At 37.2% G+C, this 20225-nt stretch overlaps 1 protein-coding gene across 2 annotated transcripts in view; it reads right to left on the bottom strand.

Annotated features, from left to right (window-relative positions):
• The window catches only part of SNX2 (sorting nexin 2), a 71213-nt gene extending 52634 nt beyond the window's left edge, over positions 1-18579 (bottom strand). The window contains exon 1 of one of the 2 annotated variants that reach the window (XM_079145669.1): positions 18409-18579. In XM_079145669.1, coding sequence (XP_079001795.1) covers positions 18409-18516 — 108 coding nt within the window. In that variant the 5' untranslated portion in view covers positions 18517-18579. Of the gene's footprint in view, positions 1-18351 lie in introns of both variants that reach the window. The other variant, XM_079145670.1, reaches the window with a different exon arrangement.
• Between the last annotated feature and the right edge of the window lie 1646 nt (positions 18580-20225).

Below are 20225 nucleotides of genomic sequence, written 5' to 3'. Positions count from 1 at the left end.
CAGGGCAAGGCAAGGGAAGGCTCACCAGCACAGTTCTTGGGGCAAACACTGGGAGAATCCACAGGGCCTGGGAGAGGTCCAACCACCCAAAAATACACAGGCTTCACAAGGAACCGACAGTCTGCCCCCTTGGTTCTCTGGTGCTAGAGTATCAGGTACATAGAAATGGCCTCATTGTTATTTTCCATTTTCCAGGGACACCCAGGAATTATAGGGGTCTTAACCCATGTCAAACATGATTGTTATATAATGGCAGGTTCACAGTGTTTGGAGGGTGGCTTATTAGAATGACTAGGTGAAGATTCCTTGCCCAGGCTCAGACATGGATGCCTCATTATCTGCTCTACGGTGGGCCTCTGCATGGGGTCCACCGTAAGTATTTGATGGATGAGGCTCTGTGCTCCCTTGGACACATGCAGGGAAATATGGTACCTTGCTTGCTTCTTCAGCTGTGTAGTGGGGGAAGAAATGGAGGTGTTCCTAGATACCTGAGTCTCTTCCTGTTGCTATAAAAAATACCTTAAACTGGGTGATTTATTTACAATAGAAATCGACTTCCCACAGTTCTAGAGACTGGCAAGTTCAAGGTCAAAGCACCTTGAAGCTGTATTCTCACATGAGGAAAGGGGCAGAAGGATTGAACAGGTAAGTCCTTTTCTTTTTTCTTTCCTTTCCTTTCCTTTCCTTTTTTGACACATTGGTACTTGAACCTACATCCTCAGGTATGTTAGGCAAGTACTCTACCACTGAGGTACTTCCCCAGTTCTTTTTATTTTGAGATAGTTCACTGAGTTGCTCAGGTTGGGCTTGAACATGTGATCCTCTTGCTTTAGTTCCAGAGTAGAGAAGATTATAACCTGTTATGGTTTGGATATGAGGAGCCCTCCCCAAAGCCCTTGTGTTAATACAGGAAATATTCAGAGGTAAAATGATTGGATTAAGACCTTTAACCTTATTAGTCCATCCTAGGTTAAATGGACTGATTGGCTGGTAATGATGGGCAAATGGGGCATGGCTGGAGGAGGTAAGCCACTGGTGTCATCCCTTTGAAGGGTACTCTGTCCCTCGGACCCTTTCAACTCTCTTCTCTGTCTCTCCTTTGCTGCCCTGAGGTGAGCAGCTTTCCTCCTCTGGGTCCTTCCCCCAGGATGGATTGCCTCTGGGCGCAGAGCATGAAACCTCAGAAACTCGTTCCCCAGATAAATTCTTCCTCCTGGCCTACACTTCTGACACTGTGACATCAGTAACTGAGGAGGTAGAGTCAGAAAGATAAGGCAGTAGCATTCTATACAATACTGAAGTTATGCTGCTCTAGAGTGACATCACAGCAGTATCTTCTTCTCATGTTACATGTAATTCAAAAATAGGAAACACAAACAAATACCTACACAACATATTCACTCAAAGCTTTCCCTGCTCTCTCTATAAGGATGCAAACCACACTGAACTATGAGCTTGCCCTATTCCCTTATCGCCTCAGCTTAGGGAACAACATCATAATAATGTCATTTCTTGGGGCAGGAGGAGGCCTTATTCCTTGCTGTGGAGTCAGAAGCTAAACATATCTTTGGGGGCAAATAATTTAATTCATATGTTCTCTAGTTCTATTTTTCTGAGTTTTTATCAATAGGTGTTGAATTTTGTCATATGATTTTTCTATATCAATCCATACGTTCATATGACTTCTTTAGCTTGTCAATAAAGAACTTTAGAACCTTAAGAGAGGACTTTAGGCCTTGAAAAGAAGGCATATGAACTTAAATATTCAGTATGCAATAAAGGTAAAAAATAAACAACCATGATCAGAATACACAGGATCTCTGAGATAGCATCAAGAGAACAAACTTGAGAATCAATAGTATAGAACAGGATGTGGAGACAGAGGCTAAACGCATTAACATTAAGAACATTTTCAATGAGGTAGTAAAAAAACTTTCCCCATATCCAAAAAGGAGATACACATCCACATACAGCAGGTATATAGAACCCCACAAACATAAGATCAGAACAAAACCTCATCATAAAACAAGAAACATCATAAATCAAAATGCCAAACATTGAAAATAATGTAAGAATACTCAAAGCTGCCAGAGAAAAACATCAGGTCCTATTTAGAGGAAAGCCAATAAGGTTCACTTCTTACTTTTCAATTCAGATACTAAAATCAAGGAGGGCCTGGACTGAGATATTCCAAACTCTGAAAGAAAACAATTGCCAGTCAAGACTCCTATATCCAGAAAACACATCTTTCAAAATTGATGAGAGATGCTTCCTCTCTCTCTCATCCTGCACAAAAAAAAGAAAAAGAGAAAAAAAAAGAAAGAAAAGAAATGGATCAAAGGCTTAGGAATTAAGACTATAAACTTTACAACTGCCAGAAGAAAACATAGTGTCAAAACTCCATCACATAGGTGCTGGTACCAACTTCCATAACAAGACCTCCAAAACAAAAAATAAAACCAAGAATCAGTAGGTGGGATGCTGTTAAACTAAAAATCTTTTGCAGAGCAAAAGAAAAACTTAAGAGTGTGAAGAGAAACCCTACAGAATGGGAGAAAATCTTGGCCAGCTACTCCTTTGATGGGTATTAATATCCAGAATGAACAAAGAACTCAAAAAACTTAACAACGACAAAAATAACCAATGAATAAATAGGCAAAAGAACTATACAGAAACTTCTCAAAAGAAGAAACACAAATGGCCAATAAATATATGAAAAAATGCTCAACATCTCTAGTAATCAGGAAATGCAATCAAAACTACATTAAGATTCATTTCACTCCAGTCAGAATGGCAATGATCAAGAATATGAACAATAAATGCTGGCGAGGTTGTGCAGAAAATGGTACACTTGTACACTGTTGGTAAGATTACAGACTGGTATGGAGATTCCTCAAAAAACTAGGGATGGAACCACCATGTGACCCACCTATCCCACTTCTTGGTATTTTCCCCAAAGATCTAAAATTGGCATACTCCAGTCATACAGCCACCTCGATATTTATAGCAGCACAATTTATAATAGCTAAATTATGGAAACAACCCAGATGGCCATCAATAGATGAACGAAGTAAGAAATTGTGGCATACACACATACACACAATGAAGTTCTTCTGAACCATAAAAAAAAGAATGAAATCACAGCATTTGCCAGTGAATGAATGGAAATGAAGAATGACATGCTAAGGAAAATAAGTCAATCTCAGAAACTCAAAGGTCGAATGTTTTCTCTCTAATGTGGAAGCTAGAGTAAAATAAAGGCAAGTAGGAGGGAAGGCTAGGCTAATATAACCAAACAAATATAAGCTAACAGATGAGCAAAAGGAAATCAAGTAAAATAGAGGAAGGGGAGTGGGAAAGGGGAGCGAGGATGGGAGGGAAAGCAGGAGGGCAAAGGCAGGGGATCATGAACTGAAATAGATTTCCATGCATAATATGAACCCTAGTACTATGTATGACTATAAATCTCCAATTAAAAATAAAAATGGCTGGGGCTGCAACTCAGTGATTGAGTGTCCCCTGTGTTTCAACCCCAGTAACTCCCACACAAAAGTATTAAATATTATTAAAATTTAATATTTATTATTTGATTTTTTAAATATTTATTTAAGGAAACCAATTCAATTAAACACTGTCAAATTCTGGATTTTAACGGGGGAATAATGATGAATATAAAAACAAGCCTAACTTAAATAATTTAAAATACTACTTTGACCACTATATTATTATTTGTAATATCATTTTAATTAACCCTTTATCAGCACAGGTAAAGAAAAGGTATTGAATATTTGCTTACCATTATTCAGGCTAATCAAATAACATTTTTTGGCAATTTCTTTGAGATTATGAAATATAAACAATGAAACCCTACTTAATTATACGGTACGTACACATGGGCATGTGCACACACTCATACACATACACCTGTTAATGTGTTGTGTAGATATAATGTCTCTACTTTCAAGAGGCTTTAATAGTTCAATGAGGAAAATACATGTACATAAGCTTTAGAATATAACTGTTCAAATAAGCCACAGAAAAGGTACTCTTGGAATGCCAGGGAGGAGGTCCTAAGTCTGCCTGAATAAATCAGAGAGTTTACCTTCTGGAATGAGATGGAGTTTCCCAGGATGACAAATTGAAAAGATGAAAAATGAGGGTCATCTGGTCTTTGTGACAACTACTACTCTCCCCTAGCCATGGACAAATGTAAACAAATGCATGTGACTGTGTTCCAATAAGACATTATTTAAAAAAATGGATATCCTGCCAGATTTAGCTTCTATATAGTTGGACGACTCCCTGCCTTATAGCACCATTATCCCCTCATTACCCAATCTGGGAACCTAAGCCTTTTCTCAGAGTCCTATATCTCCCTTATCATCTACATCTTCCATTATCTAGCCAATCACCAATTCCCATTTTTTAACTCCACTGTCTCTCAGAAATGATGGTCCCTCTGGGTCTCCACTCAGTTTGAGAGAAAGCAGTTGCCAGATGTTTGGCAGGTATCAACAGAGACACATGTGGCAAGGGTCTGATGGTTCCTCTCACAGCCATGTAAGTTTAGAATTCGATCCTCCTCAGGCTTCAGATAGCTGAAATCTACCTCGAACCAGAAAACTTGGGTAAACTAGAATGCTCCTGCATTCCTAACTAACCCTGAGAAATTGAGTAAGATAAGTTGCTAAGTTTTGCAGATAGTTGTTACACTGCAATATGTAACTAACATGTGGTAAGCCCACTGTAGCCCATTCCCTCTACTTATCACTAAAGTTTAGAGGCAAAAAAAAAAACCCCCAAAACAAAAAGCTACATGAGGAATCTAAGAAGTAAACAGATTCAGACATATTGTGAAAGAAGGTGAGTTTACCTTCATCTTTTCTCTAACAGTTTCATCCTGAAAGTGGCCCTAGTCACAGATTTGAGCAATAGCACAGAAAATTAAAATTCTGACAGAAATCTCACCTGTATAGCTAGACATGAAGAGTATGTGTGCATGAATAACTCTCTGGATTTTTTTTTTCTTTTCTCTTGGGAATTTGCCAAAAGCAGGCCCCATGCAAGGAGCTGCACTACAGATGCAATAGCACAGGTAACACCGTCTTCCTCACTAGAGAACTGAGAAAAGGGAACTGTAGAGCCTAAACAATGTAGGGGAAGATCCCAGAGAAAAAACTGGAGAAGAGGATCCTGTAATTCTGTGAACAAGTGTGCAGAAGTCTCAGGCTCAACCCTGAGGGGGGTATATACACAAAAAGAAATGCAAATAGTACAACACTTTCTCAAAGACTTTTGAGAATCAAACTGGTATACAGAACATTGCCAAATCCCAGATTGAGTTTTAAGCAGTCCATGCATGGGACACACACAAAGAAACAGTCACTGAAAACTGAACTGAGATGAGAACCACTGCTCCGAGAAGGCAAAACAGAACTTGAACCTAAACAAGCTCATTGTCTGACAAAATAAAAAACAAACAAATACCTAAAATATTCTCCAGAAAACTGTAACAGGATGCAGAGTCTACATTATTATGGTTTGGATATGAGGTATCCCCCAAAAGATCCTGTGTTAATATCCTGTGAAATATTCAGAAGTGAAATGATTAGATTATAAAGTATGAACTAATAAGTCCATTCTAGATTGAACAGACTGAGTGTGATAACTGTAGGCAGGTGGGGTGTAACTGGAGGAGGTGAGTCACTGGGGATGCCTTGCAAAACCTCATCTTCCCTGGGATACCTTCCCCTTCCCATCCCTTTGTTTCCTGACATTGCCATGAGGTGAATAGTTTTTCTCTGCCACAGCCTCTTGTCATGGTATTCTGCCTCACCTTTATCCCAGAGAAACGGAGTTGGTTGACCATGTATTAAATCTCTGAAACAGTGAGCCAAAACAAACTTTCCCTCCTCGAAGTTGTTCATGTCAGATATTTTGGTCACAGTGATGCAAAGCTAACACAATATGACACTTGACATCTAAGATATAGTCCAAAATCATTTGTCATAAAAAGAATCCAAAAAAATGAGACAATCAACGGATACTAATCCAAAATAACACAAAATTTAACATGTCAGTTTAAAACATCAAAAAAATTAATAACTATGCCCTATGAGGTAAAGGTAAATACATTTGAAATAACTTGAAATGACAGTTCTTAGTAAAGAAATATAGAAGTTACAAAAACTAAACAAAATTTTAGAACTGAAAAAACTTATCTGGGGAAAAAAAAAACTTCACAGGACGGACTTAATAACAATGAACACAACAGAGGAAAAGTGTCAGTGAACTTCAAATTCATAGAAAATATTCAATCTGAGTAACAAAGATAACTTCTGAGAAAAGAAATTGGGGAAAAAAATGAACAAGGCCTCGGGGATTTGTGGGATACTATAAAGAACCTAAAATTCATGCTACTTCAGTCCCAGATGGAAGGATGAAACATCTGCTCATGGGGCTGGGGTTGTAACTCAAGTGGTAGAGCGCTTGCCTAGTGTATGTGAGGCACTGGGTTTGATCCTCAGCATCACATAAAAATAAATAAAATCAAGGTATATATTAAAAAAAAGACTATTTCAGAAGTATTTAAATAAATAGTGGCTAAAATGTCTTGAATTTGGAAAAGAAATAAATTTATAGATAATAAGAAGTTCGGTAAGCCTCAATGAGGATAAAATCAAATAATACTATGCCTACACATATCATGAAACTGCTAAAAATGACATATTTTTAAAAATTCAAAGGACCTAGAGAAAAAAAGACACATTTCTACATGGGAACACCAATTTGAATTTCTGTGGTTTCTCATCAGAAATCATGAAAGCTAGAAAACAGTGGAAGAATACTTTTAAAGTGCTGAAAGAGTGCAACTGATCCAGAAACTATAAACTGTGAAAATAACCTTCAGGAATAAAAGTGAAAGTTTTTAGATGAAACAGAAATAAGAGAATTCATCTTCAACAGATCATCTCTAAGAGAAATGCTAAAAGGAAATTATGCTGAAGAGGAATAAATTGAGCAAATTGTAAATGGCAAAACTCTGAATAACTGAGTGAACATTTTTTTCTTTAGTTCTTTAAAATAGATATGACTTAAAGATTTTAATATAGTATGCAACTATAATACATGCAGATTATAATCTATAATGAATTCATATAATAATGAATGTTTATATTATGCTAATATCTTGGATATTTATAGTTTTCTGACAAAAGAATTAGAATAACAAAAACTTAACATACTTATATAACACCAAAAGCAACCCTTTTGTCTCATAGCGCAGAGCTTAAGAGTGGAGTGTGGGATAGGAATGGTGTGGGTGGTGGGCAACTGCAGTGAAGGCTACTGTAGCAGCAGTCCTACTGCTGTGGAAAGGCTATGAGGCATACTTTCCCTTTGGGTGTCTATTCATTATTAGCAATGTGGAAGGCTGTTTTCTACTGCTAAGGAGCAGCCATGGAGCAGTGACTCAGTAAAAGCTCTAAAGACCTACTTATGTCTGTCCCTGCTTCTCCATGAGTTTTCCAGGTTCCTAGTGAGTGCAATTTATTCTCCAGTAGAAGGATAGAATGGTGTGGGAGGAGGAAGCAATGGTGAAGGAACATTGATGGCCTCTTTATCTGGAGCCAAGGTACTGTTCAATCAGAACTACAGTTGTCCAAGATATGAATTGAGTAGGCAACAGTACTCTTAGTGAATGGGTGTATTTTCTTCCCTCACAGCATCACCTCATAGTGTGCAGAAAGTTTTAATACAAAACTTTAAGATTTCTGCTAATATCTCAAACTAAAAAGTGATGCTTTGGATTCCAACCAAGATCAAAGACGCCCATTACAGCCTCTCTCTCTCCCTCAAAGATTAACACTAAGAACACTGAATAAAATGCAAAAGCCAATCATATAAAAATAAATAATTGCAGACAGATTGAAGGAGGAGTCAAAATGTGAAAAATGATTCTTAAAAGGGTCAGTTTTTCAACTTTTTTCTTGAAATCTTTTTTGGATCTTCCTGAGGATATTGCCAATTGGAAAACTGTTATAGATGTGAACAGTAATGACTCCAAGAAAAACTTCGTATTTCCGGCCATAACACAATGGCCCCTGTAACCTAGAGAATTTTTATTTCTTCACCCCCATTCTCTTTTCTGGCACTGACCTGAAGCAGATACAGTGTCTTAGCTTTATGATATCAGCAGTGACAATAGTGCTAACACAGAAAATCCTAATAGAAAATCTAATTCTCCAGCCAAGTGAACCAGGAAAAGAAGATGCAATACTCTGTCTGAGGAGTAAGGGGCAGAAATCCTCACTGATATTTTTTCCTTTCTTTGACCTGCTTTCCTGCCAGACTGGCCCAAGTTGAGCAAGTATGTGACAGTTCAGGTAGCTAAAACTCAGAGAAGTTTTGTTTCTGGCCAGAAGAACTAAGAGAGACCCCTAAGAAGTGAAGAGTGAGATGGCAGGAGTGGGGGGAGTAATTCTGGGGAAGATTCTCTTAATTCTATGAATGAACCTACATAAATCATGGGCTTACCTCCAAGCTGCATATATGTAGAACAGTAGAAGAGACTCAAAGCAGTCTACCAAAATTTCCATGGTGTCTCAAGTTTCTGTACATATTGTAAACAAGGGAATTTACTCCCTTGTTCTGGACTATGTTTTCTTGAAAGTTCGTATAGTAAATAACCTTGGAAGAGAGGTGTCTCTTCAAAGCAAGAATACTGGGTAGTAATATACGGGGTAGTACTATAATGCTAGATAGTATTATAAAGATTATGTATTCTCCAGCACTACAAACAGGCAGGATTATGGCCAATTACCAATGATTTAGCAAACCCCAAGCTCAAGTTCCTCAGCTTGCACAATGGTACAGAATCCACCTGGACCCATCCACCTAACCTTATTGGGACACAATGGACAGACTGTCACAAACATGATGCTTACGTTGCTTCCTATGCTTTGAGTAATAAAATCCTTTATCATGTTTTCTTCCAGCAACCATAAAACAGATTAAACTGTTAGCTTATAGGGAGAGTAAAATTTTTAGACCTTTTACTGGTGTTGAGATTAGAAAGTCAGTGAACTTGTAGATCAACAAAGAATATACAATTTAAATTGTGAAAAAAAAAATTTAACAGAATAGCAGAACCTTTGAAATAATATTTTAAAAAATTATGTCATCAAAGTCCTAGAAAGAGACACAAAAAAATAATCAGTGGAGAAAAATATTTCAAGAAACAATGGGAAAAAATTTTTCAAATTTGATGAAAGACATAAATTTACAGATTAAAGAACAAGCAAACTCCAAACAGGACAACTGCTGAGAAAATTATGTTACATCATAAAAAGTGGCTGATAAGAAAAAAAATTAAACTTAAAGGCAACTAAAATCACAAAAAAAACTACATTTAGAAAAACTACTAGAATGACTACAAATTTCACATCAGAAATCACAGATCAGACCAGAAAGCAGTGACATGAAATCTTTAAAGTGCCAAAGGAAAAAAAACCTTTCAACTAAGAATTTCATATCCACTAAAAATACCATCAGATCAAGAATGTGGAAAGAGCTAGCTACTGGGGAGGTCAAGGCAAAAGGATCACAAGTTTGAGGCCAGTCTAAACCTCAGGGAGAAACTGTCTCAAATAAAAAGGACTGAGGATATTGCCCAGTGCTATGGTACTTGCCTAGCATGTGTTTCAATGCCCCCAGCACCGAAACAAAAACTAAAAAACCCGAAGGCATTTCATCCCCAGTACCACAAACAAACAAAGCAATGAAAGTGAAATAAAGATATTTTCAAATGAAAGAATACTACAGGAATTTGTTTTCACTAGGGCAACTCTAAAACACTACTTACAGAAGTTCTTCAGGTTGAAAACACATAATAGAAGAAAGTAACAAAAACTTGGACCTTCAGAATTAAAGAATCTCAAAAATAACAACTAACCGGAGAAATAGGATAGACAAGTTATTTTTAAATGGGTATGACTAATGGAAATAGAAATTGTCACATTGTCTGGTAAGGTTTTCAGTATATCAATATTTAGTACATATGAAAATTATAAAAGGGGGCAGCAAATGAACCTATGTGGTATTAAATTTATAGAAATTTAATTATGTGGCATTTTATTCATAGAAATACACTAACTCTAATAGAACATCAAAGATTAAGTATGCCTATTGCAATTCTAGAGTAGCCATTAAAATACATATTTCTTAAGAGGTACACAAAAAAATCCAGTAGATAAAAGAAAGGAGAAATGATGCTGGGCAGAGTGGCACATGCCTGTAATCCCAGCAATTTGGGAAACTGAGGCAGGAGGATTTCAAGTTCAAACCCAGCCTCAGCAACTTAGTGAGGCCTTAAGCAACTCAGCGAGACCTTGTCTCTAATAAAATATATTTAAAAAAGGGATGGTGGTTAAGTGTCTCTGGGTTCAATCCATGGTACAAAAAAAAAAAAAAAAAAAAAGAAAGAAAGAAAAAGGGAGAAATGAAACAGGGAAAAATAGAAGAGCAAAAGCAAAAACAGTAAACATATAAAATGGTAGATCTAATCCAACCACAGCAGTAATTACATTAAAATATAAGTAGTCTAAACATACCAATTAGAAGAGAAATGGTTAGATTGAACACAAAATTAACAAGTTAACTACACAACAAGATGCTGCCCCACCCCCACACACACTAGTAAAGTCGTAGGTTAAAAATACAAAATGCAAAAACTGTCATATGAATAGAAGTAGACTGCTTTACAAACATCAAAGTGAACTTCAGAATTAGGACTACTACCTAGCAATAAACGGCATGATAAAAGGATCAATTCAACAAAAAGACATAAAAGAATCCTAAATGTCTGTGACTAACAAAGCTTCAAAATACTGCTAAATACTACTGATTTAATTAAAAGAAGAGTTAATAAATGTAATTATATTTGGAGACATCACATTTTTCTCAATAATTGACAGAACAATTAAATAGTAGGGAAAGACAGAGAATACCTGAAAAACCCTTTTAACCAATTTGACCTGACATTTCTAGAATACTCCATCCAACCAGACTACATAGCATCAGATTTAACAAGAAATTAGTAACAGAAAGTTGTCTGGAAAGTTCTCAAATTTTGTAAATTAAACCATACATACTAATTAACACACAGGTCAACAAAGTCACATGGAAAATTATATCCCTAAATACAAATACTAGGAAAAGAGATTCAAATAAATAATCCAATCTTCTATTTTAAGAAACTAAGAGCAAATTAAACATAAAGCTAGGAGGGGAAAAAAAGGAAATAAGGAACAGAAATCAATGAAATCCAAAACAGAAATATACAAAAAAAAAAAAAAAAAAAAAAAAAAAAATTAATGAAAACAAAAGCTAAAAAAAAAGCTGGAAAGATTCTAAGAAATTGCAAACTTCAAGTCAGACTAAAATAAAAACACATAAACAACAAAAAAAAAACTCTGAATATGTAAATTACCAATATCGAGAATGAAAAGGCACCCATGGGCTCCATAGACACAATAATACAATGGTAAAGAGTATTAAGAAAAACTTTATACTATTCAATTGTACAACTGAGAGTAAATGTTCAAATTCCTTAAAATATACATACTGCCAAAGTTCACCAGGAAAAAATAGTCTATTTAAAACACTAAATTTGTAGTCAAAAGTCTTCTTTTGAACAAAACTATAGCAGATTTCACTAGAGAGTTCTTTCAACATTTAAGGAAGATAAGACTAATTCCACACAGCCTCTTCAAGAATATGGAAGAAGAAAGAATCCCCAATTCATTTAAGGAGGCCAGCATTTCCAATACAAAATCAGACACACATTACAAGAAAAAGAAAACTATACACAATTACCTGCCATGAATATAGAAACAAGAGCCTAAACAAAATATTAGCAAAATAATCCAGCAATATATAAAAAGGATAAATACATTATGTGTGTGGGTTATCCCAGGAATTCAAGGCTTATTCAATATTTGAAAATTAATCACTATAATCTTCCTTATAAAGAAAATTATGTGATAATTACATCGTATTCAGAAAAATCTTTTGTCAAAATCAACATCTATTTATGAGATGAATGTTGGTTTCTCTCAAAAAGGGCCTAGAAAGGAAAGTACTTTAACCAGGTGATGTTTATCCACACACACACACACACACACACTTACTTTACAAATAATATATATAAAAGAAAAAGAATATTCTTCTCCTAGAACCGTGAAAAAAGAAATTACATCCTCTAATACCACTTCTTGTCAACATTATACTGGTGGTCCTAATTAGTACAATAAGGCAAGAGGAAAAGAGACATAAAGACTGGAACAAAAAATATAAAACTCTAGTTACAGACAACAAAATTATCTACATAGAAAATCCCAAGGACTACATAAAAACCTACTAGAACTAATGAGTTTTTAGCATAGCATCCCGGGTCAATATGCAACCAATGAACTAATGTAAAATGAAAGAAATAAAATCAGCAAAACCCAAAACAAAATACCATGAAATACTTAAGTAGAAACTATCAAAAGTGCTGGGTCCATATGCTGAAAACTACAAACACTGATAAATCAATTAAGATCCAGAAAATGGAAAGACTGCACATGTGGTTAGAAGGCTTAATATAGGGGTCTGGGGAGATAGCTCAGTTGGTAAAGTGCTTGCCTTGCAAGCACAGGGCTCTAGGTTTGATCCCCAGTACTGGAAAAAAAAAAAAAAAGAAAGCTTAATATATGTTAACGTGTTAATTTTAATTTTTCCCAAATTAATCTACGGATTCAATGCAATCCCAATTAAAATTTCAGTGGATTCTTGATAGAAATCAGTAAACTGATTCTAAAATCATGTGGAAAGACAAAAGAACAAGGACAGTCAAAACGATTTTATTATCAAAATCAGAGGACTCATACTACTTGATATTAAGACTCAGTTATAATAATAAAGACAGTGTAGAAAGGCAAAAGTATAGTCAACAGATCAGGAAACAGAGTCCGGAAATAGACCATACACACAAGGTTGTTGTGGTATGAATATGAGTAGTGTCTCCCAAAAGTCCATATATTAAAGGCTGCATCTCCATCTCCAGGGTGACATTATTGTCAAGTGTTGTGGCTCTTTAGAATGTGGGGCCATGTGGGATATGGCCTCAAAAGGACTACAGGACCCCCATCTATCCTCACCCTATTCCTAGCTTTAAATGTGACCATTCTGCTTATAACATGTTCTCTGGTGTGCTGTCCTCACAAAAAGCCCAAACCAATAAGGTCACCCAATATTGGACTTTAACCTCCAAAATCATAAGCCAAAATAATTCTCTTTACTTCACAGGCAGATTGTGCCAGATGTTTCACTATATTGACAGAAAGCTGGCTAATACAATAGTCAATTGATTTTGACAAAGATACAAATACAACTCAATAAAGAAAGGCTATACCTTATAAGCAAATTAACTCAAAATGAATTCTAGGCCTACATGATCAACCTACCAACTATCAATATTGAAGAAGAAAATAAAACCAACCTTGTGACCTTGTGTTTAAGTTAGCAAAGGATTTCATATTCCATATGACATTTAAATCAGAATCAATGAAAAAGGATAATGTTCTTTTACCAAAATGATAAACTTCTGCTTTGTGAAAGAAAAGGTTAATAGAATAAAAGACAAGCCTCAGAATGGGAAAAATACCTAGAAAACACATATCTGGCAAAGGATTCATACTCAGACTACATGAAATATCCTAAAAATTTTAATAGGGAAACCCAAGTTTTAAAATAGACAACAGATATGAAAGAACATTTCATCAAAGAAATGTCAGCTGGCGAATATACATATGAAAAGATACTCGGCATCACTAATCATTAGGGAGTGTATATTAAAACCACAAGATGGGTTAACTCAGTAGTAGAGTTATTGCCTAGGGAGTCAACTAGAGTTATGCTTCTTCATAAATTCCTTTCTAGTAATTTTTCATGCTATTGCCTTTAAATATCTGTTCACTGGGTTTTTTTCCTATAAAACATAGGTAATTTATAATAATTTTTTGAAAATTTAGTACTTTTAAAGGTGGAGGCTATATCATTTAACAAATTTATGACAGACTCCCAAATCTACATCTCTAGCCCATCTAGTATTTCTAGCTACCTGTTATTTTTAGTTACTTATTGTAGTGCTGGGAATTGAACCCAGGGCCTTGTACATGCTAGGCAAGCACTCTTAACACTGAGCTACACCACCAGTCTGATAATTATCTTTATTGGTCTAACATATATTCAATGAAATAAATTTGAAATTCTTTGATCTAAAAATGATAGGGAGGGAGCCATACAAATGTTTCCTTTTAATCTGTTACTGAATCAAATCCTTTCTTTTATTATTTGTAACAGAGCTTCCAATTTATCAACCCACCAACGGTACCTGCCATTCAAAATTTATTCCTCAGGCAGTTATATTAATCTTCCTAGGTAACATGCTACAACCATGCAAATCTTCCATAGCTTTTACTTGCCTACATAACAGATGTGAGAACTCTTCACAGTCTTACTACATAGTAAACCTGTAACACATCCTACATTCAGCTACTCAAAATTATTTATGGTTCCTCTAAATGGGACCAAACGTAAAGAGACCCTAGGAACACTCCCACTTTAAAATTTCATTCCACCCTTTAAGATCTCTCACTACCTTCTCAATTAGTTTTTCCAAGTTAATAGAAATATTTATTGTTCATTCACTATGTGTGAAGGAATGTGAATTAGTTTCTCATTTTATTGGCATTTTATGTTTTCAGATCATATAATCATAATCTCTCTATATCAAAATCTTCTGTACATCTTTTCCTTCTCTACTGGAGATTATCCATCCTCAAAGACTTGCAGTGTTTAGCTCATCTTTGTACTCGTATTATCATATAAACATTATAGTAGAGACTGTAATCCCAGAGGCTTGGGAGACTGAGGAAGGAGGACCACAAGTTCAAAGCTCAGCAATTCAGTGAGACCCGGTCTTAAAATAAAAAGGGCTGGGGATATGGCTCAGTGGTTAAGCACCCTTGGGTTCAATCCCTGGTACAAAACAAAATACTACAGCAGAGAGTAAACAAGTATTTACTGAAGTCAACCAAATATATTGTCTTCTGGGCACTTATAGCCTGGGATTAGATGTTAGGAAAGGAATTCTAAGGCCTCATCTAGACATTCTAGTTAAAATGCTCTATAAACATTTTGATGTGATAATGTTAGGAAAACTGGTATACATCTTAAATTCAGCTGACTTAAATTTTAGATTAGTAAAGAAGCAGGTATAAACACCTATTTGGTCAACTGACTTTTTGACAAGTATCCCAAGACCATCATTCAATGGGAGAAAGACAAACTTTTTTAACATATGATGCAGGAGTAACTGTACTGATGCATGTAAAATAGAGAAGTTGAACCTTTACCTAATGCCATCTACAAAATGGATCAGGACTGTTATGGTTTGGATCTGAAGTGTTCCCCCAAAACTTATGTGTTAAAGACTAGGCCCACAACACAATAAAGTTCATAGGTGAGGCTTTTGGGAAGTGATTAAATCATGAAGGTTCTGATCTCATCAATGGATTAATTCATTAATAACTGGATGAACAATTGGAAGGTGGCAGAGGATGGGGGAAGTGGGACCTAGCTGGATTCTTTCTCTCTCTCTTCTCATTCCTTTCCCTAACCCAAACCTAGCCTCTCACCACTTTCTTATAATCACAATGGAAACATACAGCAGACATTTGAAACAGCTTTTATTTACTTAATACAGTTTTATGTGACTTTCTAATTTTGAAAGAAAATGAGGTTTATTTTTCCCTTAAAGGAAATGAGTTTAAAACTGGGTTAAAAAACTATGTATAGATAAACTAATGTGTAGGCATTACAAACTGTATAATTATGGCACTGAAGTTGTGTATGATTTTCACGTACATGAATTTCAATTGACCCCCCACTCTAAATCAAATACCCTCAAATAAAAAATTTCTATATGAATGACATAATTTTAAAAACTCTGATTTACTTTTTCTTTTTAAATTAAAAAGAATTCATTTATAAGTCTTTCAATTTACAGTTTAGGTAAAACACATTTTCTTAGGTAATAAGCACTGAAGGCAGATGATCTGCATCAGCATCACTTAGGCCTTGCAATTTACGTTCTCTATGGATCAGAAGCACTATAAGGAGAGCTTTGTAAAGATACAGAATAATGGGCCCTATTGCAGCTTTACAGAATTATTATTTGCACATCAACAATATCCCAAGGTAACTTAGGTATAAAGTCTGAAAAGCTCTGATCTAGAGCACTTATTAAAAATGGATATTCCAGTGAGGTGCAGGCATCTGCATTTCCAACCCAAACACTGTGAATTTTCTGATACAAAGTTTGAGAAGCACCATTTAAAAGAAAAGTGAAGTACTCAAAGAGGATTCCTGTAAAGCAGTTTTGGTATACTAAGAAATACTGCTATATATCTTTCCCCAAACTTTTTTTTTGTACTGTGAATTGAACCCAGGGGCACTTAACCACTAAGCCACATTCCCTGCCATTTTTATTTTGAGCCAGGGTCTCACTAAGTTCTGAAGCTGCCCTCAAACTTGCAATCCTCCCAAGCTGCTGGGATTACAGGTATGCATCACCACATCCAGCTCCTCAAACATTTTGAAGGAAAATAAATCTGAACTTACAAATCTCACAGCTACACTACTTTCTTAAAATTAGTAACTTGAATGAATTTACAAAATATGGTGTTTAAGATGAATAACTAACATCAACTTTAGTTACAACTTTCACATGCAAGATAAATTTAAGGTATTCCTAATCAAACTTTGTACACTTTCACTGAAAAAATAGTCAAACATATTTTTTAAAAATTCCCATCCATGTGAGAAATATGATTTCTTTTACTTCACTCCAAACAAGGTTCACATTAGTTCAGATAGATCAATCAAGTTTGTTCTGAACCTTGTGGTGGGGGAAATTTTTTTCTATTCCCCAAAAGGAATACAGCTCTTTCAACATATCAATGTAGCTGTATAACATGCATAAAGGGCAAAAAAAAAAAAGAAAAGAAGCCCCCAAAATATATCCAGAAAAATAATTTTCACTAACTCTTAGGACATCCTGGTTTTTGACAATTCAGTAAAAATCTACTAAATGCAAATGTTCAAGGTTTTGTGAGGAACACAAAGATGATCAACACACTATCCCTAGTTCCAGGGAACCTATGATCTGAGGGGAGGTGGGGTTTAGCTAGAACTTTGCACCTCCAATTAGCAGAATGTGGTCAGTGCTGAAAATGGTTCCAGGAAATTCCCAGTCTCAGGTAATTAAAAATTCTGAAAATAGATATTCTATAGTAATTTCCAACTAATTTGGTGCAGAGATGAACGACCAAGATAGTACTTTATATGTAAGTACAGTCTGTAAATAACCTTCTGGGAAATTTGCTTACATTTTAATAAACAATTAAAATTAGGATTTTAGGTGTGTATGTTTTCAGTAAAATGTAAAGCAATTCAAATCTGAACTAGACATAGGCGGGTCCAATACAGTTAAGTTCATAGAGGGTGTTTCCTTTGACAAAAACAGGAACACGGCCTCAGAGATCGCTGATCATGCGAGAAAAGAGGAAAAAGGAGTGGAGATCTGTTACTATTTCTCCCCTGTTAACTTAAAAGAAAAAAAAAAAAAAAAAAAAAGCTGTTTTCTGAACTATTCCCTCTCTTCAACTTTAAAAATTTTCTAAACACGGTGGCCTCTAAAAGGTCTAGGAACTTTGACAAAAATGGGCAAATGCACTTACCTCCACAATAGCCAAAACAGAGGTTTTTACCTCGAGGGGAACCAGCAAGTCCACTAAGGGCCACGACTGAAAAAAAAAAAGTGCACCCAAATGCTCCTCTGCGGACCCTCGGCCACTCTGAGCTCACTTCACTGCTCTCCCCCTTTCAGGGCACACCCTCCCGTGGGAAGAGAAAAGCCCAGCACCTCTCCAAAAGGGCTACGGAAGCCCCAGGAGAGCGACGAGCGGCGCGCTGGCGCCCAAGACAAGACCATCTCTGGCCTGGAAGAAGAGGTGCCACTGACGCCGAGAAGGGCTGGCAGAGGGGAACGGGCGCTGCTCCCGGCCCCTCAGAGAATTAGGTCGGTCCCCAAGGCCCGCAGGCTGCTCTCCTGAGGAGGCCTTGCCGCCCAGGCCATTGCCCAGCCCAATGACAGGTACCTGAGGTGGAGTCCGTCACAGGTGTCACCCACCTGGTCTTGCAAACCCTGGGGGTGAGAAGGGACAAGTTGGGGTAGGGGAAAGGCACCTAAGGGAGAGACGCGGGGAGCAGCACAGCGCGGAACCCATGGCGACGCAGTCTGACCTCTAGCGTGGAGACAGTGCTGGTGAACAAGTCTTCTCCGTCCTCCAGCTCCTCAAAGTCGGTGGGTTTCCCGTCCCCCAGCGGAGGAGGCTCCCTCTCGGCCGCCATCTTCGCTCGCCCGGACGACTGCGCGAGCTGGGCCTCGCGGACCCGTCACGTGAGCACGCACAGCCTGGCTGGCGCGAGGACCCGCCGGCTCCCCGCCTCCCCGCCTCCACGGCCCGCCTCTCGCGGCCCCGCCCAGCGCGCGGCCCCGCCCCCATCCTCGTGACAGTGACCGCCCCTTCGCGGCTCCGTCTCCCGCCTCCACGTCGGGGTCTTTGCCTGCTTCCCTTCGCGTGCTTCTACCGCCTACTTGGTGACCTGACCTTGTGGAAGAATTCTGGACTTATAATTCCGCAGCATCATCTTAGCAGGGCTAAGCCAATTGATTTCTGTTGACAATACCAGTTTTGAGAGTCTCCTTTAGGAAATAGAATAGGTTGAGGAACCACTCTTTGGACTTGAATTATATACAGACTGTGGAAGCAAGGCTTACAACTCTCAAACTTATCTGGAGCAGTCCAAAAGAACCTTCCGATGTGATGGAAATGCTCTACATCTGGCTGTCCAAGACAGTAGCCACTGGCCACGTGTGACCACAAGAACACTTGGAATGTGCTGTGAGAAACTTTGAGTTTTTATCTTATCTCATTTTAATTAATTTAAATAAACCCATATGACCAGTGGCTATAGTGCAGCCCTAGGTAACAAAAAGCCACTGAATAATTTGTCATCTATAGTTTATTGCAATTTCATTATGAACCTTACAATATTTTTTCCAACAGGGTTAGAAAGTTTGAGAGGTAAAGTGATAGCTTAGTGGTAAAGCACTTGGGTGGTGTGATCCCCAGCATCTCCACCAAAAAATGAAGTAGGAAAATCAGCAGATAATTGGTAAGGACCGCATATTCACACTCCCTGACTTCTGCTCTACCAGTTATGGACAGTCTGGAGTCTGTCACAGCTTAGAAACTAACTTCCTATGAAGTTGACAGTCTGATTTGAGGTGATTCTTCTCAGTGTCCTTCATTTTTACCTGTACCTTTATGTATTTCTACTTTCTGTCTTATGCTGTGGTCATTTGTACTCCCAGCTTGTCTTACTGGATATCTAAACTACTTGAAATATTGGTTTTACTGCTTTTAAAAGAGACCCACATTAAATGTGACTTTAAAAATGTACATGTTTACTTATTCCTTATGAGAACTGGAGTTGGTATGAAAGCTTCATGAAATCATCCCAGGATATAAGCTTCTAACGGCTCTGCCCTCCCTAGGAATCATCTCTTCCTAATTGTTTAAGCTGTCTTACCCACCACAATTTCACCAGGTTCCAACTGGCAATAAAGTAAAACAGAATGACGACACTTTTCCTTTAAGAGGACAGTAGAGAAATTTCACACACCTCTCTGTCCACATATCATTGACCAATTTGTTAGTTACATGATCATTCCTAGCTACAAGAGGGACTACGTATGTTAGCCTTGCACACTATAACCAAAATACCCAACAAGAATAACTTAGAGGAGGAAAAGTTTATTTTGGGTCATGATTTCAGAGTGCTCAATTCATGGTTGACCAACTCTGATGCTCTGGGCCTAAAGTAAGGTAGAACTTTGTGGTGGAAGGGGGTGATGAAGGAAAGCTCCTTAGCTCATGGCATCAGGGAACCAGAAAGAGAGTGTGTGAAGAGCCAGGGACAAGATATAATCCCCTAGGGCATGCCCCTAGTGACCTCCTTTACCAGCCACATTCAATCTGTCTACAGTGACCACC

This window comes from Sciurus vulgaris, assembly GCF_902686455.1.
Source record: "Sciurus vulgaris genome assembly, chromosome: 6".
NCBI classification, from domain to species: domain Eukaryota; kingdom Metazoa; phylum Chordata; class Mammalia; order Rodentia; family Sciuridae; genus Sciurus; species Sciurus vulgaris.
This window is presented reverse-complemented; position numbering and strand designations above follow the sequence as displayed.